Source organism: Falco punctatus, assembly GCF_963210335.1.
Source record: "Falco punctatus genome assembly, chromosome: Z".
Taxonomy (NCBI): Eukaryota; Metazoa; Chordata; class Aves; order Falconiformes; family Falconidae; genus Falco; species Falco punctatus.
In genome coordinates this window covers 74,009,068-74,033,725 of record NC_137586.1, presented here as the reverse complement: position 1 = coordinate 74,033,725, position 24,658 = coordinate 74,009,068, and the positions used below count along the sequence as shown (strand labels likewise).

Below are 24,658 nucleotides of genomic sequence, written 5' to 3'. Positions count from 1 at the left end.
GGGTTTGGGGGGTTTGTTGGTGGTTTTCGGTTTTTTGTTTTTTGTTTTTTTTTTTTGGGGGGGGGGGGGGTGTTGTTGGTTGTTGTTTTTTGGGTTTTTTTTTTAATCTGGCACAAAAATGAGAGGTTGCATAGTTATTGATTCCTGCTGGTAGGAAGTACCAGAAAACACTCAGCTTCTCCTGCAACAAATTTTACCTACAGTTAACGAATTAACATGGCAAAAGCCCAAATATTCAGGTGCTTTACATAGCTGCTTGCAATAGCTTGCCAGTTAGGCAGACACAGAGCACAAAGGTTAAAGAAACATAACTGAGAGACTAGATATGCACCTAGTCTGTACAAAGGAAAATTGCGAGGACTTAGAAGGAGCCAGTAAAATAACTTGATTTGTATGATTAAGACTTGCCATCAGGAGGATTCAAAAACACTTGCTACAAAGGGTTTTTACCAGAGATCCAAAATATATTAGGGTATGCATTGCTCTGGCATACATGCTCCCTTTTTACAGAATGTTGATGCACATATGACAGAGAGGCGGTCGTGCTGTCATTCAGAAGAACCTGGTCTGGCTGGAGAAATGGCCCGACTGGAACTTCCTGAAGTCCAGCAAGGAGAAGTTCAAAGTCCTGCACCTGGGAAGGAACAACAGCAGGCACCAATATATGCTGGTGGCCAACTGGCTGGAAAGCAGCTTGCCACAAAAGGATCTGGAGGTGCTGGTGGACACCAAGTTGAACATGAGCCAGCAGTATGCCCTTGCTGCAATGAAGACTAGTGGTGCCCTAGGCTACATAAGGAGAAGCGTTGCCAGCAGGTCAAGGGAGGTGATCCTTCCCCGCTACTCAACACTGGTGAGGCCACCCCTCCAACAAGTTCATGAAAATGCCACAAAGGTGATTAAGAAACTGGAGAATCTGACACATGAGAAGCTGAGAGAGACAGGATTGCTCAACCTGGAAAAGAAAAAAGCTCAAGGGGATCTTATCCATGTGTATAAATACCTGATGGAGTAAAGGAGGTGGAGCCAGGCTTTTCTTAGTGGTGCCCAGTGAAGGACCAGAGGGAACAGGCCCAAGCTGAAACACAGGAAGCTGCCCCTGAACATCAGGACACACTTTTGCTATGAGGGTGGCTGAATAGGTTGTCTACTGAGTTTGTAGAGCCTCCATCCTTGGAGATGCTCAAAAGCCACTGGATGCAGTCCTGAGCAACCTGCTATAGCTGACCCTGCTTTCAGCAGTGGGGCTGGACTAGGTCTCCAAAGGTCCCTTCCCACCACAGCTACTCTATGGGTCCAAGATTCATGTCTAATTCTTTGGGGGGGGAACGGCACCACAGCTCCCTGACAGCAGCACATGCATCTGCTTTTGGATGGACAAGAGAGTAAGAAGGTCCTGTGCTACAAGGATGCTCGTGGTAGGCTATTTGGTGCTGCTTGCAGCAGCAGTGATTATTTATCTTCCACCAAAGAATCAAATTCTCCATTTTACCAAAAGCAGCATGGACCCTCTCTGGTAGGGAGTAGAAATTCTTTTGTCACACAAAGTTTTCTTAGTCTGGTGTCTTCAGATTCATTGCCTATGGACTTGTGGATATCTGTAGAGTACTTCTAAAGGACACACAGAAATTAACTAAGCAAAGTAAGCCTGTGATAAAAAGTCTTCAACAGACCATCCAGGAAAAAGTTTAAGGATCTATGAACTGGGCGAACAGAGGATAAAGGCTGCCTGTGAGTTAGTCAATCTGATCAAACTCAAGTGGGTGGGGATGCACTTTTCTCCCCTCAATATAGGCTTCAGCTAGGTGTGGAGAAAAGTCTAGGAACCTGAAACATTGCTAAAGAGATGGGTAGCAAGGACGTGTCTTTTACAGGAACACTGCAGTGAGACTCTGCAAACAACCTACTTATCTTTGAATAAATGCGAAGTGAAGACTTCCCTTTTTTTAATATCTTTTTTTTTTTTTTTTTCTTCTCTTGCCACCATGGTAGGAACCAGTCCCTAGCAAGGGACTGCCAAGCATCAGCTGTGTCAGACTTACACTGTCTCCATGCTGTGGTACATAGAATCACATTCACCAACCAGGACTCGAGTGTGCCCTTCAGTGCCCTCTCGTTTTCATCCATTGCTAACAATAGGGAGGAGGTGGTCATTTCCCTTTGCTTAGGTGAAACACATCAAACCACTGATGTCAGCGTTGCGATGGGAGCAAATGGCTGTCACAGATGCAGCAGACATCAGAAGTGGCTGCAGTGCAAACCAGGTGAAGGCACACAGCAGGGAAGTTCTGGTGCACAGCAATGAAATGGAAGAGCTTCAGTCTCTTCAGACATTTAACCATCTCTGGCAGCCCCCAAAAAAGGAGGAAAAATGGCCTATTTAGGATAACAACAACAACAACTTCCTGGGGAGTGAGAAGCTCAAAACAGTTCACAGCCAGAAGAGGCGAAAAAACAGCAGTGTGGTACTGAGAGTAATAAATGGACCAATTCCACAGTCTATTTTTAGAGGAAAGCTACTGGGGTTTGGAGGTGGCAGAAAGGGGTTAGTAAAAAGGGCCTCCTTTATTCTTAAAGATACTTTCCTTTAGGATTGTGGTCTGAGTTTAGGCTTAAAGCAACAGCAGTAAATGCTACTCATGCAGTGTAAAACGTCATAACTGTGTGGCCAGCAAATTGTCCTCCGTGGTCCTGCCACCTATCGCCATCCGTGCCAGCCATTTGAAGGGCAATTTCCCCTGGGATACCTGGTAGCACTTTTATTTTGAGCAGCTCTTTGGGTACACGGCCGCTGGGCATAACCGCTGCCGAGCTTAGGCCACTTCACCAAGACTCTACGAAAACCAGCCTCAAGGCAGACCCTATGCACAGCTGCAGTCCTTCTTGCTTTGTGGACTTGGTTTTATTACTTTGTATGTCAATAGAGAATAGGTTCACGGCTCAAAAGCAACAGACTGCCTAAGGCAGAAAAGCACCAGCTTCTCTGTTAGTCATGGAACAGAGCACTGGAAATGCCAAATTTCACTTCTGGTGCTCATTTCAGCTACAGCTTTAAGCCAAATGAAATAATCTCTTTAGCCATCACCTGCTGCATACAAAAGCGATCTGCTTGACAGGCAAAGCACAAAAAGGTTATGCAGTTGTATTCTGGCTGCACAAAGACTGTGTTTATGGAAGTACCACTGAATGTCAAATAGGACTGTTCACTCCTAGCAGAGTTAGCATATTGCTGACATGATGAGATCATTGTTGGTGTCAGTCTGCATACAGACAAGATACACTTTATGTTCACATGCAGTCAACCTTGACTACATGTTACGTAGGTCTGCTTAACTGTCATCATAATTGCAGGAGGATGCCTGAAACCCACCGACATTTTAAGTCTCTGCTGTTCTAGTATCTGGAAGTAAGGCTGTTCCTAGTCCATACCACCAGGATTAGACAGGTTGTACTTACAGGACAACGCTCCTTCTAACATCTGCCAGCTCGCTTCTCCCTCCCCAATATGCTGCCTGCTTTAGACAAATGGACTCCCCAGGTCCCACAGCATCAGCAGAGACCCTGCACTGTAGGGAAAACCACCATGCCAGCAGCAATGTCAAGATTAAACGTCATCTCAAAGCTGCAGACACTCCTAGACTTGGGGAACGTCCAGATCTGTCTGCTCCAGCTGTGGCTCCCTCCCCATTCAGCCAAGGTGCCAACAGTGACACACCATCCTTATCCTACAAGTCATCTGCCGGAGTCTGCATGCCAATGAACACTCCAAGACATGGGGAGCCAAAATGAAAAGGTCTCCAACTGGTCTGTAACCAGGAGACAACAGCTGCAAGTTCTCACATCTTGCTACTCAACTGCAGGGTGGGCAGCAAACCCTGCTGTCTTGCTTTCCTCCTTTGCTAGCCACCCTACATAACCCTAGAGCAGATCCTGCTGAAAGCCCCATGTCATTCACAGGAAACAGGCTTATTCTAGAGAGCTAGCTTTGAGAAACTTCTTGGAGGTGTCAGCCTCTAGGCAAGAACCCTTAAAAACCTTTCTAAGGTTTCACCTCTGTGTTATTCTTTATTACCCAACATACTGCAGAAGTACCCCGACATACCCATATTCCTTCACTCCGGAGCACTAGTGACAGACAAATTTAACCTGCATTCACTACAGTTCGCTCCCTGTTTCTGCTCCCCCTCCTGCACGTTTCTGTCCTAGGGGGAAAAACTCCTGTTACAAAGACCTTCAGGGCAAAACAGTTGTCCCAAGAGGGAAGCGCAGAAGCCAGTGAAACTGAATAGAAAGGAGTCAAGGTGACAAAAGTCTATGCCTTGTCTTACTTAGCTTTTGGGGGGCTGCCAGCTAAGGAAGCACCCCTCTGTGGAGAGTTATTGAGATGACCCAAAAGGCTAAATAAGTTAAAACATTGTTCACGTTTTAAAGGAGTCCAGGGGGGAGGGGAAAAAAAAAAAAAAAAAAACAACAAAAAACCCACACGCCACCCTGGTATTTTTCTGAGCTTTCCTCTGTCTGCTGAGAGATGAAACGGAACTCAATACCAGCCCCAGTGGCTCATGATTTATTTAACTTTAAGCTGCTGGCTTTTTATATTAGAAAAACATTACTTTACCTGTCTGGTCCACCTACAGGAAAGAACAGGCTTGTCAAAAAATTCAAGGCTTCTTGAAGATTTTATTTTGGTAATAGTACATATATATTTTTTATATAAAAGTTCATATATAAAAATGTATGCACATATAAATTTGTATCTATAATTGTATGTATGTGCAAGTAGAAAAATAAGCTTAATTATACATACTGACAGAATCCCCCAAAGGCTTCAATAGTTTCTCCATATTTTCTCGTTTCCACAAGGTCAGGGTGTCTTTTGAATGTGTTACTGCATTTGACATGCATACCGTACAAATCTTCCCTTGTCTCTGCACCTCCCCCCAATATTTTGGTATCAGAGAAAAGGAAGGAGCCATTGCCACCAAAGATAAGTTACTGTGGAATACATATATATATATATATAAAATACTCCTCCAGGCAACAGGCAAGCCTCAAAGGAGGAAAAGCTACTCACCATACAGGAAGGGCAAGGGGGAAGCCTAGCAGAGCTTTAGATTCGAGCTCACCAAAACCCTGTGAGCTGACCGAAGTTTAACACGGGCGCAGAGGATGCAAAGCCCAAGTCAAGAACAGTAACTCACTTCATTTCAAAGCCCCGTGAAGAAATTTTTGACAGCTCCTGTTTCATGCTCCTAGTGACCTTACTGGCTTCCTGCACAGGCACACGACCCTGACCTCTCCTACCCACCCACAAGCTGGCCACATAATAAAATGGCCATCAGTTCCAGCTGGCATATGGGTTTGGCTAAGGCACCTCCTGCCAGCAACAGGGAAAGAGCGCTGGGGGGACATGTGGAGGGACGGGACTGAAACAAGCAGCAAGCTGCAAGCTTCCATTGCGAGCTGCCTGGTTTGCACCTCTTGATCAATCATTTGGGCAAAAATACTTGGAGCCAAGTAAGATCAAGCAGAGGATGCATGTTCTCCCCAGAAGCAGGAACCACACATAAGTAGCATCCCACTCCTTATCTGATGGGCATTTAAAAAAATAAAGCATTCCAAAAGCTGTCTTGGAGAGTATTAGAGACACTACTTTTCTTTTTTTAGTCTTAGTTTACAGGAATAAGCTGGTAAACTTTTAACCTGAGCTAAGTGTTAAGACAAGCATCAGAAGCATCCTTCCACTGAAAAGCCTACTGATGCACTTCTTTCCATATACAGCCTGCAGGGCTTCAGCACAGTTAGTAAATGTTTACAAGACACTAACCTAAAACTGCTTTTGAAAAGGAAACACACCGGACATAACCTTGCAAGGTTATAGCTGAACAGTGACAAAGCCTTAGGATCCACAAGACCTGCTGGTTTACCTGTAGCTGAACAAGACAATTTGAAGGGAGAACCGGACACTGATCTGCACATAGGACATAACTGAAAACAGAGCCAGCTTTCAGTAGAAACTGCTACAAAAAAACCATTTTCAGCAAAGATTTGCAATAGTCAACTGCAACTTTCTATGTGAAAGAGGTAATCAGTCTTCTAAACACAAACACAGCAGTGTCTAAACCGGCCCAAAGTGCTTCATTAAACCTTGCTTCCTTACTGAAAGGTTCAAACTCTTAAGGATCAGACAAGCGGTGAAACCAGAACTTGGGGCATCTAACCATAACAATTATCACTTATTCAGTTGTCTAATAGCTGGCAATGGAAAATTGTTTGTGCAGTGCAGAAAAGGTAACCTTTAGAGCAGTCTGACTTCAAACGCTCAGAATCTACAGGATACACAAAGCCAGTGGGGCTTGGTTCTGCGGGGTTGTCTTAAAGCACATCCCAAATCACCGATGTGAGATACAGTGCAGTTCTACAACACTAAGGTAGGAATCATACAGGACTTCTTCACAGTCAGCATGAAGGTGGAGATGACTTTCCTAGGGGAAGTTCTTATCTGCCCAGACATGAGCACTGTTATGGGGTAGCTGTGTCATGAAATTGAGTTTGTTTGAAGAGCTAAGAAAACACCTCTATATTTAAACTTGTGCATTCTCTCTGCATATCCAAGTAGTAGACCAATGCAGTATAATCTGAAAATTAGTTAGAAACTTTACTTCATGCATTTTCAGACCCAAAACTGGATTAAGCTTGAAATTATTGCCATTCTATACACTGCCATCCTCTCTTCCATGTTATTATTTAGACAAACCTGAAGAGTATTCAAGTCACTCTGCAGAACTGTAAAAAGTTTATCTATTACCATACAAAACTTCAGGTTTTGTCTAACTTGTCCTCAACAGCTAAAATTAGTCACAGCTGATGGGGGATCAGTTCAACCCAAGAATGGCTGGAGCTCAAACCCACCTTAAAATTAGATGATCAGCAATTCAGTGTGAGGATTAGAGGAATCCTTTAAGATAAATGAAACAGCTTTCAGAAGTGATACATGAAAGCAGGTGGTAATTAGGAGACAAACTTTTCCAGCTGAAAAAAAAAAAAGAGCCTGAGGGGAAATACAGGTAGTCAGCAGTCAGTTATCAGGAGACAGAAGAGGGCAATGAACAGAATTCAGGTGGGACAGACTTCATTTGAAAGCACAGAAAAAGATCAAAACATTGTTTAATAGTAGGCAGGAAAATAATGAAAGGACTCAGGAAAGGGAAATTTAGGTATTGTGCTGTGTGGCTGCAAATATACTGAGCACACCACACACTCAGGAATATTTCTGTAATAGTTTAAGGTAATTCCAGTGGTGTTTGTTTCAGCTAAGCCTCCTAGATTCCACAACCCTATCATGCACACAGCCTCTTATTAAGTTTCACAAGAAAATCTTAATAAGCATTAGGGAAGAGAGAAGAAAAAGCCAAGTCAGATGACAGAGCAAGCACAGTGCTTTTCTGGTAGAGTGCCTCAAAGCGAAGTACAAACGCTACTCCTCAATCCCAGCGTGTCTTGTAGCAAAGAAACCCATCTCCAAATGTGAATCTAGGCTCACTAGTTACAACAGATAGGGAACTATCTGTTCAGCTGTGGGGGTTTTGAAGTTATTCTAAAAAATTAAGGATCACTCAAAATACAATTTAGGCACATATGAGTTAATTTCAGCAAAATATAAAATCCGAAACAGGCAGTCTAGGTGTGAAAAACCTCAAAAGAAAGGAACATCCATTTACTGCTGCAAAGATTAATTAGAAGCCAAATCTATCAAAATTGCCATTCTTAAAGCAGCATCACTGAACAAAGGGCAAAACCCCCTATATTCCAAACAGACTGTATTCAAAATTTATTTATAAATAAAGGAAAAAAACAAGACAATGATTTTAAATAAACATGGTATATTCTACACATCTGTAGAGCAACATAACTTTACATTAGCCATTTTTAACTTCTAAAAGTTCTGTTGCAGCATCTTCTACAATATTTGACAGTGTTGGTTTCCATTTTATAATCAACCAAATACCCAAATGAAATTATTTGCTTAAGTGAAGCTTTATTTTTCATGACCAAAGATGGCTCTACTAATACAAAAGCACCTGTTAAAACAATTATCCCCACCTAATTTATTTTTTATTTTTTACAATGAAGTCTGTTTAGCCTCTTTTTTTTTGGTTCTGTTCTGTTGCCTGCACAGAAATCAGCATGAAGCTAAGTTGCAGGCTAAGCTTCACTTTAGCAGTGCAATGAATGGCATCAAACTTCATGAAATAAATGAAGATACAACCATTGTCAGCAAAATTCAACTATGTAAAAAACAGTATTAAAATGAGACTGTTTTTGTGGGTCACAACTAGACAAGCTTTCCGTGCGCAACTTTCCTCAGGAAGAGTGCTTCTTCCTGATTCATATGAAGAGAATGAAGCATGCATCATAAAGTCTTTGTTGTACAGAAATGCCCATTGAAAAGAGTTCCATGGTATCATAAGGCAAACAGATACTAGGGTGGATGAAGCATTTTGGCCCAGAGTGTGTTTTACAACACATACATACACATTACACTCGTGTAGCATATGACAGGTATGGGATTGGCTCAGATAGGTAAAAATGTCCATTTTTACAAATACATGTCATTATTGCTAATATGCTACACTTTATCATCCAACTTTTAAAGCTGCTTTGTTGGCATTAGCCTTGTAATTAGCAGCTCACATTCATGGTGACAATATGCTATTCCATATGAAAAAAAGTAAAGCAGCATAAATGAAATTATGAAAACAGAAGGCTTATGCAACATCCCTGTCCAGCTTTGCTGTGTTCTTTTAATTAAAAAGTGTTCAATGAAAACAAGTCCAGTTCACCACAAATTAGGTCTCACAATGAGGTTGGAAACCAAGCTGCAGGGACCAGAGAGGGGAAAAAACACAGCATGCATTATAATCTATTCCTTGTAGTCATACCACTGGAATACAAAAGTCCAATTTAAAGGCTAGGCTAACAGTAGAAGGCAAAAAGCCAAGAGCAGACTTAGTTTGATATTTAAATTAAGATTACAGTTTTAATCAGTAACAGCAAACTCACCCATCCCTTTAATATATTCACAATATCTACTGCATTGAATACTTAATTATGACTAGTATAAGTATGTGTGTTCACTTTAAAAAGATATTAAATACCTGCATCATGAAATTACATTCTTAGGACATGGTGTAAGAAAATAGTTCATGTGTGAAATGTTTATGAAATGTGTTTCTGCTCCCTTCTATCCCCCACTATGTCCCATCCACACCGTGCCCCCCACCCCCAAGCATTCAATCATAGGGGAAAACAAACACCCCTTAAAAAAGTATGGTAATATTGAAGGGGACCAGTTTGGCTAGTTACAGCACAGTGCTTCACAAGGTTCAAGACAGAACCAGATCAGAGTTGGCCAAAAGATGCCCCCACAATACATGCCTGACCAGTAATTCTTTCCAACTCATTCTTTCCGATTTGTTCTATCAAACTCAGTCCACTTTTGGTTCATTGCAATAACTAAAGTATTTCATATATACATATAAACACAAGACTCCAGCTTTAGTTTGTTTTTGCAAAGCATTTTTACCTTCCCACTCATTGTGTTCTGCAGCAACTACAAGAGGTAGGCATAAAGCATTTAAGAGCTTCTTTCCAAAGGTCCTGTTACTAGCTCAACTTAGCGGGATAAACCAGAAATCAGCTGTTTTCTGTGATTTTGTCACATATAGTCTTACGCAATCCAGGTGGAAAATAGCTACATGAACCCTGGATTTGCTAGGCTCGCACACCACGGAGTAAGAAGCTGTTCATATCCAGGAGGATATTTTTTCCCCAGAGTTTACTGCAGAGCATTCCCACAGGAAGTAGGTATCAGGACCAATTCTCTCCATTTCTATTTGTACATAGGAGCAAGGTACCATTTGGCCAAGACTACAGATGTATTTTCACAGATGCAAGTGCCATGCAAAAATAAATTAAAGAATAGATACCAAAACAGACAAGTAATAAAACTACTGAAGGTAGATTTTCTTCAAAGTATTTATATAAACATTTATAATACTTTTCTCCTCCCCCCCTTCTCTTTTTGACATTCACAGTTACAAAGCTGTGGCTATACATCAAGAATTTCTTCTGCAGTGCCTCCACAACGTAGTCTGTAGCGTCCTGTCCTCCAGCTAATAGTGGGGTCCCACAAAGCAGATAGGAAAATATAAATTGTCATGGATTCTCTGATGAACCAAGCTACTGCGTAATCAAGTTTTGAAAAACACAGAGCACCACCCTAGGAAATGAAAAACAATATTTAAACGTACTGATTATTCAGAAGGGATTTTGAAGTCATTTAAAGCATTTGTGTTACAGATAAATCTATTCTAAAGCATATTATACAGATTTACATATCAATAGCTTATTTTTTTAGAAGAACATTTTCTGGAGCTTGGCAGAATGAACCAGAAGTTTGAAAAGAGACCTGTACATAGAACAAAAGGCAAAGAAAAGCGTGACAATTTCACTTTCTTCTTTTTGAAGCTTTGTAAAATTGTGTTCATGCAGACACTGGGTTTTTGCCACAGACTCCAGAAGAACAGCATCTAGGCAGAACACTCCTGCATTCCCAGAGGAGTGAAATTCAAATAAATAAAACTTTGGTCTATTGCATAGGAAAATTGGGACTAAGAAGAAAGCTTATGGCCTCTATATATTTTCTGTTCCCTTGAGAATTTACAGCTACACGCAGAGCTGGAAACTGAAGAGGCTTCAGTAGAAGAAAAGTAGGCACAAAGCTCTTCTACATGCTGCACAGGGTCAGAAGAGTAATCAGAAAGGTAACAAACTAACCTTCTGGAGTACTACAGAATCAGTACAAGGGCTAACTTTTTGTTGTTGTTGTTGTTATTTCCAGTATGTGATAAGACTACCACACATAGTTTTTCAGTATGATGAGAAATATTTGATAAGGTTGAATACACAAGTAATTATGGATCGTATTTAGATTGATTACGGTCACACCAGAAAGTAGTCTGAATAGTTTCTACAGCATCAGAACAACAAATGTTTTCTGATTTTTTGACATCTTCCTATATTAAAAAATCTGAGGCATCCCTTTGATGGGAAGATGTTGCTTTTAGAGGCAGGCTATAGCTGTCCCCCACGTCCATTACTCACAAGAGTACATATACACCTCAATAAATACAAGAATATGAAGCTAAGAATCCCACAAAGCTGCTGTTCTTGTACTTTTTACAAATAAAGTTCAAAATTTCTGGATATGCCTAGGTAGTACAACCCGGAGATGTGGAAAATAAAGGAACAGATATGCAAAGCTTCAGAGCCTAAGCAAAGGCAGATGCATACAGAACACCACCAAGCACATTCACTCCTTTTCATGCTTCTATAACTGAAGCTGGAACATTCAGAACTAACAGGATTTGACCTATTATTTCCTCGATTGTCAAGATAATTATTTTGTTGTTATTATTTATATAATATAATGGTCTTAGCTTTTTGCTGAAGCAGATGGCACTACTAATTAAATAACCTCCAAAGAAAATGAAGCTACGTACCTGAACACCTTTTAGTTGAATGTAGTCAAATATAAACCATGCCAAGCAGTGACACATGAAAAATACCATTATATCCCATCTAAACACATGATGAGCTGCCCATCCAATAACTAGACTGGCAACAAAGCACTCCGAGATTGGCTCACAAATTATTGTGGCAGGCAACATATTAATTCGCAGTTTGGCCCACCTAGAAAAGACAAACAAATCAGTTCTGACTATGTAGTATTCTTAATGTCCTCCTCCCCACCTCAAAATGATGGTGGACCCATCATGGTCCTTTCTGACAGCATTAATCTCATTTAATTTACACCTCCAAATAAAATATTGCAATAATTCCCCCTTTCAAAGATACTGCACATAGCATTTAAAAGGTACCAAGGGGAGGTTTTGCAGAGGTTTTTTAATACTTTGATCAGTCATACTTCTGTAGAAAGTCAGTGCTTCTCTCCAAAACACTAATAAGAAGCCTGCATCACGCTGTTCATTGGAACTTCAGCATTCTGGAAATTAGATCAAATTAGCTTGGAAAATATATTCCCTCATTATCAGGTCATCCACATCAGAAGCAGGTGATGGGGTAAGGGGGAGACCAAGTAAAGATTAAAATTTTACCTGATCATTCTGGACTGAAACTGAGAAATAGAATATGAACCAGAGTTTTGCATTGCAACTTGTGTGGCCATTGCAAATTTCCAGCCCCTGAAAAATGAATTTATTATTATAAAAAACATGCAAGTAAGAGATGCAAGAAACAATTAGAGAACACACCCCCAAGAATGTTATGAAGCTTGAAAAGTTTGTGCCGTATCATTAGAATGGGTGTTATCAAGTCTCTTCATCAGAAGAGTACAAACACCATTTGAGTAATACTTAAATCATGTTCTCAGAAACCTTCTTCTAAAGGAATTGACAATGATATGGCTTAATTATTTCTAAAAGACTACACTGATAAGACAAAGCACGTATCAGAAGTGTATTGGCTGTATACATGTGAAGCTGACCTAACACCTCTACTTAAGAGTATGTACTAAGTGTTTAAAACAAAGTTTTAAACTTTGTTTTAACTGCACTTAAAGCAATAAGCTTAATTCATTGTCATCTTACCGGTCAGCTATAGCTTTGGCCATAAAGTAATCCTCAGCAATATATTGTGCAAAAGCTATCAGTCCTCCAGCTTGGTCCAAGACATCCTTCCTCATCAAGCATGACATTCCTGTTACACACTTGAAGCCAGTTAAGTTGGCTGAAATATATGACCTTGGGTGTGAAGTTCCAAAATAGACCTGCCAAAACAAGATAGGGTTTAAAACTCTGTATGTATTTACACAGGTACTACTCACTGACAACTTTTCCTCCAGAAATGTCTGGAGGGGAAAGCAGTGCTAGACATGGCCAGTTATGGCTGTGTATTTGGAAAGATCTTCACCAATCTAAGAAATCTAGCCTACCACCAAATCTGAGATATCTAGGAGTGATATTGGCTGTGTTTTTACAAATCTATAAGTGGGTTTAAAACCCACATATTAAACTAGTGTATTTCATTTGGTATATAATTTCTTGAAGTTGTTCTCAGGGAATACATTTAAAAAATCCATTAAGTAACTGACTAATCCCTAGGAGTAATATATTATTGGGTGATAGCTGACAGACATGCTGTCTCCTTCCCCTTGTAAAGATTAACTGCATTACTGCATACACGTTCTTAAAATTACTCTATGGTTGTACAGAAGCATGAGTATTTTGTTTACTTAATGCACCTGCAAACAGAAAAAGCAAAGAAAAAATTCAGATTGTGAGCAAGTCTTCTTACAAGGTTCAGTAACCAGGACTGTCCTATAAGGAGACAGTGGGAATGAGTGCTAGCATGTCTCACTACTATTCTTCCTATAGATGGCCTCCACACTGTCTTACATTCAAGAAAAGGCATGCTCATTTTGCAGTATACTGGATTTGGAAATAAAAAGCTCTTCCAGTAATATAGTATCAGGAGTTGTAATTCTTGCTACTTCAGCAGCTAGCAGTACTAAGAGCTTTGTGGTATAGCTCCCTGCCCTTGGGAAAAGCATTGAGACTTTGTCACCAAAAAAAAGAATAATCACATGAGCTGCCCTCTCTCCATACAATGAAGAAATACTGAATTTCACTGCACTTTCATCTCGCATTTCTGCCTTTGGCACATGTTAGTTAGCCTTGGTGTCAAAATGCCTTACACATGCCAGCTTAGAATAAAAAGATAGTTGATTAAATTACATGCTTTGAGACACAAAGAACAAACAAGAAAACGGGGGAGGGGGCTTGCTTGGTAGGTAGATAGGTGGGGGCCAGTGTGTGTGTGGGGGGGGGGGAGGGGTCTTGCTTGGTAGGTCAACTTCTTAATTCTACATAAAAGAACTTATTGAAAAAGAAGAGGGGAAAATAGGATAGAATGAGTGATATGAAGATAGGAATCGGCTGTTCACTTTCTCTTCCTAAAGAAGTATTAAGAGACATGAAATAGCACTGTAGAAGAACAAGGGTCAGAATGAACAAGGTGGTGGTTCCTATAACAGATAGCATATCTACAGAACTTCCTGGTAAAGACAGTTCAGATGTTCAAAATCTTTAAGGACTCAAGAGAAAGAATGGAAGTCTTCACGCAAAATCTGTTCTTACTAAAATACTAATATATTGAAGGTTAGTAAATATACAAGTCTACTTCCTGCTCAGGAAGTTTCTCAGCTGTATTACAGGAAAACAGGATATAAACCTTGCCTGTGTTCTACTCTCCTTGAAGACTCTGCTTTAACCCCTGCTGGAAATAACATACTGGGTGAGCTGGATTTTTCTCTGACTGACTCGTCATGGCCATTTGTGGGTTTTTTCAGACATCAAAATAGAATTAATGGCCCTTTCTGACAAAGCACTAGAAAGAGTTCTTCAGTTTTAAGAAATTTTTTAATTTCATCCTGTAATCAGTTTGTAATGTAAACTTAAATTCTGAACTAACATTCAGAGCACTACAGTAGAATTGTTGAGCATTTAGAAGTTATCATAGATAGTGTGACTGCAGCTGAAAATAAACGTTTTCACTCGAAAGGTGCAAGAGGCACTACACAATTTTAGTCAGCAAAATCCTGCAGGAAAAAAACCCCAAACAACAAAAAACCAAAACATATAATTGCACTCACCTGTTCAAGGGTAGCAGCAAATCCCTGTCTGTCTGCAACATAGGGAAGCCCATGGACCAAGCCTACTTTTTCAGTCATTTGATTAGCCATATCTGTCAGCGTGTCTGGTGTTACTGAGTGACAAATCAAAAAAAAGACATTTCATCGAATAATTCTGTCATTAGCAGACTACTGTACAGGGACAGGAATTCTCATTCTACTACCACTATCAAGAGGACATACTTTGATGCACACTATCTGTGTTTCACAAAGTTTCAGAAAAATTATCATCACTATTAACACCATTATGATGAACAGCAAACAATGGAAACAGTTGAACAAACCAGAGTGTCACCTTCAGTTAGAGGTGACACACCACGAAAATACTTTTCTAGGTTTTTATTTCTACTTGTATTCTCAGTCAAAATAATCTCCAGCAACAGCTTGCCTTCAGGGAACAAGAGCAATGTAACAGCACATTGCAACACACACCTACCTCTGATTCCACTATCACAAATCCATATGAGATCATATTTGGCAACTTCATAGCCAGGCATTAAGTTGTTAATCTTGGGATTGATGCCAACCTTTTTGCCACCTAAAAAATACAAGCATCGTACACAAATATATTATGTGAGTTTTTTAGAATTCAGATCCAATACCTGAAATACTTCAATATACCAACTGAAAAACAGTAGAATTTTACCGTCAATTTTTGAAGTCTACTTCTATGAAAAGGACTTTAAATTTAATTACTCCTTCATGTTCTATTTTAGATCTTACTACAACTGTGCAATGGATTAAAAAGGGAAAAAATATTCAAATGCTTCCTCAAAATGGCAGTGTAACAAGGTTAATGTAATTAAAAGGGCAGCAGACCTACACATTTTATTACTATATTCCATAAGAGAAATATTCTTTTTTTCTTAAGACTACTCATTATGACCATTATACTCTACACAAAATGCAGCTGAATAGAGTAAGACACTTTTGCTTCCAACTAGCAGCCATGATGCAGTTTGTTTCACATCAAGAGAAAAAAAAAATGACATTCTAATACCTAGCTTAATACCCATTCCCTCCTCTAATTCAAATGTAAAGTGAATAAAGAGCCCTAGAGTCTTAAATTGATGAAAAAGGATTGTCGCAGGACCTCAAGCTCAAATACAGCCACACCACCAAGTCAGTCTCTCCACATTTAGTTCAGTGCAGACACAGGACTTGAACTGCTGTTTCAGATTTAGAAGGAAAAAGTTGCAGCAGTTGCATAAATTATTCTCCCTAGAGTTTTTTCTGGACTGATGTCACAGATTGTCATTACAAACTCATTTCCTTACTCCAAACTGATGATTGAGCTACAGAACCAACATGGGCTGAACAAGACAACTGTTTATTTTAGAATACTGTCTATGGAGTTGAAGACCTAAAAGCATTTTACAAGTTAAGAGTCCCACTGCTTACCTATGAACAGTCTAGCATCAACATTCGGGTATTTGCCAAGGAGCTTTTTGCACACATCAATAGCTGGATCATCATGATCTTGTACACAGAGTAGTACTTCATACTGGTAAAAACAAAAGTGCATATACACGTGTATATGTTTACACATACATACAATATCAATACGGTCTAGTGAATAAAGCTTAATAGTGTACCAAACTGAATATTAAAACATTGTTATAGGATTAAAAATAAAACCAAAAGAGTTGTTTTACAGCTAAGTAAGACTATTTTTGGATGTACAACCAACTACTGATGAAAAAAGAATGAAGCCTGTGTCCCAGTAAACTCTTCTACTGAGAAACATTCGTTTTCCTGTTATCAGAAGGGTTTGTATTAGGCATGAAGCAAGAGAACCTGGTATACAACATAGAATTTTTATTTCCGCTTCCATTTTGGTTCACATATGCATCTTAAATCCAATCTTATATTCAATGAATTTACAGAACACAAAATATTAATGGAATGCTGCTATGATACACTTGACTACTTAACTCTGAATGACACCTTCCTTTCCTTAACTTTGTAGATGCACAGGCAGAACAGAATTGGAAGACAACTCAGACCAGTGTAAGTACTCTTAATTGTATAATAAAGCTAAGCTCAGGAATATCTCTCTCTCTCTCTGTATGTCTATTTTTGTCATTAATAGACTAATGGTTAAAAAAATCAACAGGAGGTAAAGAAAAACTGTAGCTGTTTCAGCAATCATACTACATGCTTGTTGCACATAAGCTACAGGCGGTGGGTGAGGAAATAGCGTTTTAAGAATCAGACAACATTTTGAGACAGCTTCGTAAGCTTTGATGAAGGTATCTCTGTTCTGCATTAACAGCAATTTCCTTAAATACTCGTTTTGGTAAAACCTTCCTCTCTTCCCCTTATTAAAACTATCACAAGTTATTAGACCTCAAATCCAAAGAGTATAACCCAGAAAATGCAGATTTCTTAGGCTAGAAGCCAATTTTATAGTCCAAAATTTAAAAATTCAGTCTCAATAAAAACAATTTTCTTGGATCTCATTTGATATACTGATTGTAAATAAGTCTCAACTAGTGATCAAAACAGTTCTTGTTCTCCCTTATGCTATTCTATCACCTCACTAAACTATTTTCAGTAAGTTACATAAGCAAAAAGTAATCTGAAATTTGGAAACTGCCTGTCAGCTCAATGATGACAACCTCTGATGTTCTTGTCCATTAAGTAGTATTTCATACAACAGAAGACATTGGTAAATACATATATTATTTCACAAAAATGTTATTGTTAAATACAAAAAACTCCTACAACTGAACTGCATTCAGAATATTGTAGAAACTGGAAGCCATTAACCACTAAATGGGAGTTGCTAAGACTTGGTCTTAGCACTATAAACCATAAGACAAACACAAACATACCTCTCTACCTCTTAGAACACAAATCCAAAGCCAGTTTGCCTGAGAAGCAAGCAGTATTTGATTCCTATCATTTTTACCAGCATGGAAAACAGAATTAAGGGAAAGAGACCTGTCTCATTAAGCAGACAGGTCCTTCCACCACAACATAACAATCCTGACAGTATGAACACCATAGAAATTACTAACTGAAGGAATTGGTTCATTTTTGGTCATCCAATTAAATATGTAAAACCAACTATTTTTGCTAGTAATTAAATAACTAATCTTCAATCCAGTTACAACGCTTCCATATCCATGTTCTCTAAGAAACTCAACCAGAAATAATAAACTTTAACATTCTAATATTTGAAAACAGAAAAATTCACAGTAAATGGCCTTTGTATGCAGTAACAAAGAACTACAAAATGTATGGCTAAAGCATATTAACTATAAAGATGCCTATACACTTAAACAGTACAATGAGGTTCATATGGACATAGCATGAATAGAAAGATTTCTTCAAAAATTATGATATGCACAGCAGGTAAGAACTGTTCAATGATAAAAACATTAAGTGAAAGTCCTGAGTTTAGAAGCTGCATAACTGGCTTCAATGCAAGACAAGATTACTTCACACACAGGGTATCACAGATAGGAATCAGTATCACTGCAGATAGGAATCTAGTATCACTGGCTTGACTGGAACAAGTTTAATATTACTCTTTCCTAACATTTTTTGTTCCTGGACAGCTGAACTTTGAACACCAGGCAATATTGTTGTTCTAATTTGTGGTGTAGTATCAATCTCTTAAATGAAGTATTTATGTAGTTATCATACAGAAGCGTTTTCAAACAGTTTGGGAATCTTGCCTGTACTGCATAATCTGTGTTGCAGTAAACTGAAGTGTTCATAACTCCATTTTCACCCTCCTTGGGAAAAACGTGATTGTCACTATTGCTATTTGAAATTCAGATTTGGGTGGAGTAGCAACATGTTAAGATTGCCACACGTGTATGTTATCAGAAGGGTCAAGACAATCTCTCAAAGAGCAAGATCCAGCGTAACTGCTTTTCTGAATTCTCAAATACAATCTGTTTGTAGTCCAATGTTTCAGTTGCATAATGTTTTGATGCTCATTATAGTCATAAAATAGTTTAATATATCAATGCAGCGTCCTTGCAGTTCGCAATACTGGCATACACAGCATGCTTCAAGTATGCTTTAAACCTGTCTCGGCCACACTTACATCTTCATTGCACTTTTGTTGAGTTAAAAGGATTCAAGTGTTCATGCCTAGAGCTTTTCAAGAGGCCCCAAGCTTCACTATGGTACTATCCAACTTCTAACAAGTTCCAAAGGGTGGAGTTTTTTGTTTGTTTTACCCTGCCTACTTAGGAGTAACTTTAAAGCTCTTGGTGAGAATACTCAAACTCACTGTACAGCTTACACATATCTTGGACCTTCTACAACTGAAGCAGCAGTGCCAGAAGTAATTTCAAGAAGAACTGAGAAAATTGTTTTTATTAAAAATGAATTGCAAGTTTTAGAATTCAGGAAGCTTGCAGTAGAAAAACGTAGTATTGTTTTTTCCATCCACAGGAGCATACACCAAGTAGTGAACAATGCAACAGGCATTTGCAGATTTCTCCTTTTTTTCTTAGAGCAAGGACAACATCTGACACACTTGTGACTTACATTACTTCCCACTTACATTACAAACAGCATTCAACAGATGGAAGCTTTTTATTACCTATTTATCTCCTAACACTGGTGAGTGGCTTGGAGAATATCCTGCCTACCAACAACTGGTGAGGCACACCACCTCATCATAGAGCAATTCTTTGTTAGATGAGCCATCAGTAAGAACCACCAGAAAGATTCAGGCTATTAGCCAACTTTCTCTTTTAAAGGATCTGTTACAGAGAAGTCATTAGTTGGGAAGTGTGTCTGGCCTCTCAAGTGATCCTTTATAGACTGAAGTGTTTTATACTGCTATAAACACCACAATATGGGAATAATGATTCAACACATCTTAGTGAAATATATATATATGTTTTGTCCCTAAGCCTTGGTCAGATTCCTTTATAGACAGCTTATAGACAGGAGTTAAGTTTTGTTTGCAACATGTAAAATACGTAATTGTGGATTTGCTGTGGAAAGAAAAACAACCTAAGTCATAACCAAGTTGCATAGTTCTAGCCCAAGCTCCTAATAAGACTTTTGGAGGCATGGGAGGAAAAAAGACACTAAGTAGCATACATACTTTTGGATAATCCAGTTCAAAGAAGGTTTCTAAGTTGTTGATCAGGTTAGGATCCACACCTTTTAATGGCTTTAGGAGTGAAACACCCGGCAGCTTGCTATATGGCTGTTTGTCTGTGGCTTTCTTATTGAGGTGGAGGCGTCTGTAAGGAGAAGTAACATACACCACCACATAAAGAAAATATGCTAGAGAATTCAATTCAAAATACAGTCAGAACTAAGAAAGCTAGGGAGTTAAAACTGCTACAAAAAAAATTAGTTTTGGTTGTAGAAAACAACAGCTATTTTTGTATCAGACGATGTGTCAGAGAATACCTAAAAACACTTAATCATTGTAGGTAGGTTAAGTTCAACCTTTCTAATTTCTCAAATACTGCATTTTGTAGTATGCGTTTTGAATAGTAAGAGTATCACTTTTTCCAAACTGTACAGGAGACAAGATTTTTTACCTTCCTCCACAGCATTAAAAGATATAGTATTATAACAGGATAATCAGAAAAACAAATTTACTGTAAACAAGGCAAAAAAACAAAAGGAGAAGATGCTTTTTCCTCCATTATGTTATGCAAAAATTAGAGCAAGTTGAAAGCACATGGGAAACAGTTGATCCTACCAATTAATTGTTAACAAAACATTTCCAGGAAAAGGATAAAAGATCAATCAGCTGTAGTACAGAAATCCTAGAAACTGGACATCAGCCTGGGTCAAAAACACAGATAAACTCCGAACATAATTCCAAACAATCACTAGTATTTCAGCAATGTATATACAGAAGTAAATTGATGATTATGTCACAACTCACTAACATGAATGTTTAATCCTACACCCTTGTGTGAATTAATGCAAAATTAAGTTCTGAAAGCTTGATGGGCCAGTATACAAACAAATTTGAATCATATATATATAATTTAACTGGAGTTTGCCAATTAGCATATATCTGTATACTGTAGTTTTCTAATATGCATAGCATCAGTCAAACTGAAAGTATATTTTATTGCAGCATGTACCTAATGGTATCAGTTTTTAAAAAGTTTCACACTTAAAAATATACAAGACGCTGCCTCAAAAAAACAAAAATGGGAATAGGATTGCTTCATGGAGTGCTTCATCCTGGTTAAACAGTAAAAGAAGTCGTCACGTTCAAGGAAGCACACTCCTGAAGGACATGCCTGACCAATTAAAATACTGAACTGCCAAGGAGCTTCACTAAGAGAAGAGATTCCAGTAGTTCTCTATGAGTGTTTTTTTCCTGAAATGGAACAGTGACATCATATTTGTTACCTCATCAGCCCCCCCGCCATGCTCCTTTCAGGCAGGTTTGCAGCTGGACAGCAGGGGCATAATGCCATTACAGAGAATAAACAATGGCCTCACTAAAGACAGGAGGACAAACCAGATTATGTCCTTGTATGTTGTTAACCAGTCCAAGCCTGGGTACCACAAAGGTCAACTGAAAGTCTTGCCAAGTGACAGTCAGACCAAAATAAGCAAAGCAATAGTTCAGACAGGTACCCCAGACAGAGAAAGACTTCACCAATTTTCATAAACATAACAGCAAACAAGGGCTTTAGTACCAATAAGAAGGGAGAGTCTCAAGAATGCAACTTTGACCAGGAGGCACAAGAGGCAGGTAATGTGGGGGAAGACGTGGCAGGGTAGTATGTAAAACTGACTGTAGTAAAGCACATAGCTTTGTACAGGGGCAAAAGCCTTGACAAACAGGAGATAAAAGGAGAAAGCGGCAGAGTAAATGGAAAAGGTAAGGAGGAAAGGATCAATACAGACTTGAAGCAGGACTGTGATAATGAATAAATACCAAGTGACAAAACTGCAGAATTTTGCAAGGCATCATATCACAAACCATGCTGACACATGGGATTATGCTGGTGATTAAATTACGTAATGAAATGCCTACACATGGTTAAGAGACAGAAACCTTGCAAAGTATGCAAATCAGGCAGACAGAATTACCACAATCTACTCAGCTATGAAACAGCATACACTGAGACTTTTGACAGAGTATGTCTCAGTATGGTAAAACTCTCTTAAAATGCCATCTTAAAAATAAGACTCCAGTTTCTGTTCTATTCATAGCACTGCACAAAAGTGGCAGCCTGCCATCCTGAAAGCACTGTGGTATCGTGACACTAGGGTAAAGCAATTTCCACACCAGTAATTACAATGCTCTGTTAGACTCTGTGGAGCAAGAGGCAAATTAACAGTCAGCCAGACCATTTTACACTGAGAAGGACTATTTATGAAGTGGCATGTTCTGAAGAAATTAAAAGTTACAATTGAAAACCTACTATCACCAGAGACACAAACCAACCATTACAAAAACCCAAGTTTCAATAATCAAAGTAAGACTAACATTTAACATGAAACTCAAAATAATAGACTAAATTTAAACAATATTAACATTGTTGATGCAGGTACCTTCTAGATGAAGTTGTGTGTTACAGAACATGCAAAGTCTCCAAAGTAGAAGTAAGACAAAGCAGTAAATTGGTATTTTTGAGCACTAGCTTGTTTGTATAGTGGTTCAGTTCTCTCAAGACAGGTCTTTATTACCACACAGCACGTATGACAGTTCAAAGTGATAAAGGAACATCATCCTATCAGAAAGTTTGTATCACATGTAGAATATATTATTTTGCAGTGGAATTAGCCTAAAGCAGTCAAAACCACTAACTATACAGATGTAGTTTGTTAATGCCCAATGCAATAAGCTGCACAAAAAAACACTACACCAAGGAATGCATAAGAACTGTGATCTCAGAAACAGATCTGGTAGAGCACTATTTAAAGGCACTTTCAGATCCCCTCTATGAAAGATCAGTAGCCTGATTATCTTTAAGCATTTTTGCACCTACATATATTAAATGAATCAGCCTGCAATCCCTAGGCAGTGAAGCTGTGAAATTCCTTTTTAAGCAGTCTGGTGCTGGGGTAAATAAGTGATGGAAGAAAAAAAAAAAAAAGGCAGCAGGATGCATAATGGTGTCAGGAGCTATAGTTCAACTACCCTATATCATGTAAGAGGCATCTGCAAAATTTCCTCAAGCTTAGTTCCTTAACACAATAATAATTAACCCACAGAAGCAATAGATTTCTTCTCTCAGTTGAGGAAAAAGGGTATTTAGAAACACAAAATCCAGGCTACTGAGTTATCACTGGCCTGCATACTACAGGATGAATCCTTGCTAATCACCATCAAACAAGGCCCGACCTCACTAAAGGCAGGACAGTACCCTAGCAAAAGCAAAAAGCTTTGCTACAGTAGGCAGACTGCTGTGTCTCTCAGCTGAGGCATAGTTACATACTCCTCTTTAAAGCAGCTGGAAAAAACCCAAACACCCTTTATTCACTCATTTCAACCTCCTCTCAGCAACTACTTCACTTAAAGAACTGGCCTATTAGGGGTCAGTAAGTAATCCTTGGTCAGAAACTTGGAACAGATACTTAAATAAGAGAGCACTAACAAGATGCAGGAAGCACTGAAGAACTCCTTTGAAGGCTATGGTTCCATAGGCCATCAAGATAAGCTAGCAGATCATTACTTCTGAAAGGGGCTGTTTTCTCACTTCTACTTATGAATTCACACACTTTCCCCCCCCTTCCCAGTTAGTTTTCATGTTACTGAGCTGAACCATCTCACACAGGTGTTTGTGGACTATGTTTGTCTGCTATGGAGTAACACAGATCTCTGCTCGAGCAGGAGAAATAATACAAGGTTATCCTGCTTCTTTTGGCAACAAACATAAGGATGAGGTCCCCATATCTTCCTTATTTTTATATGTATCTTGTGTTAAAACATTTCCAGAAGTAGGTAACTTTACCCCCAGAGGAAAAAATTACATTTGCTACAGGTCCACCACACTGGTCAGTGCACTGAATAGAACTGAAAAGAAGATTGGAAGAGTGCAAACAATATTAGACAAGCCCCGAATTCATGAAAGTGTTAACGTGCAGCACCCTTGCTTCATCAAGATTAGTAGCAGCCCACTTAAAATCCTGCCACATTAATGTAACTGTATAAAGACAATTCCACATAAGGCATAGGTAACTACTAAGTAAGTTTCAGTATCTCACAGCAATAACTTCTTATACAGTCATATACATATACACAATCAAGTAACGACAAACACTTTATAGAGAGAGATTTCACTTTTTATACATGAAAATAATATATGTATAGTAATGGCATTGGGACAACTGGTTAAGGGATCAGGAGCACAAGTAGTGTTTGCCTCTATCCTTCTAGCTGCGGGGAATGAGGAGGGGAAAAAACAAGAAGAGCCAGCAGACCAACACCTGGCTCCAAGCCTGCTGTCACCAGCACAGTTTTGGGTTTTTTGATCATGGGTTAGCCTACATGACAACAGGCCTGCTGGCAGTAGATGGGGTACACCTGTCTCAAACGGGAAACGGATCTTTGCACAGGAGTTAGGCTTATTGAAAGAGCTTTAAACTAGACTTGAAGGGACAAAACCAGGCTCACCAGAGATAACCCTAGAGGCAGCATGCCAGTGTTTGAGGGACAGTGTGCTAGCAAGGTCCTTCCGTCTGCCATTCTCAGTAGAGGCAGGGGATGGAAATCCACACAGCAGCAAAGACACAAGGGTTACTGACGTATTAAAGCTACAGAAGCACCTGAGAACAGTCACATAGGAGTTAGGTCTTGTCCCCAAAAAAGGTGGTGGGATCAATAGCCTAACTGAAGTGCATCTGCAGCAACACATATAGCGTGAGCAACAAACATGAGGACTTGGAAGCCACTGTGCAGCTAGAAAACTACGATATACT

General features: G+C 39.2%; 1 protein-coding gene across 1 annotated transcript in view; it reads right to left on the bottom strand.

The window, feature by feature from the left end:
* Positions 1–7,805: 7,805 nt before the first annotated feature.
* UGCG (UDP-glucose ceramide glucosyltransferase) overlaps positions 7,806–24,658 on the bottom strand; it is a 34,384-nt gene continuing 17,531 nt past the window's right edge. Inside the window, exons 2-9 of the mRNA XM_080372452.1 lie at positions 19,854–19,995; positions 16,175–16,277; positions 15,210–15,311; positions 14,735–14,847; positions 12,672–12,850; positions 12,180–12,266; positions 11,565–11,754; positions 7,806–10,282 (exon numbers count right to left, since the gene is read on the bottom strand). Coding sequence (XP_080228578.1) covers positions 10,112–10,282; positions 11,565–11,754; positions 12,180–12,266; positions 12,672–12,850; positions 14,735–14,847; positions 15,210–15,311; positions 16,175–16,277; positions 19,854–19,995 — 1,087 coding nt within the window. The 3' untranslated portion in view covers positions 7,806–10,111. The remainder of the gene's footprint in view (positions 10,283–11,564; positions 11,755–12,179; positions 12,267–12,671; positions 12,851–14,734; positions 14,848–15,209; positions 15,312–16,174; positions 16,278–19,853; positions 19,996–24,658) is intronic.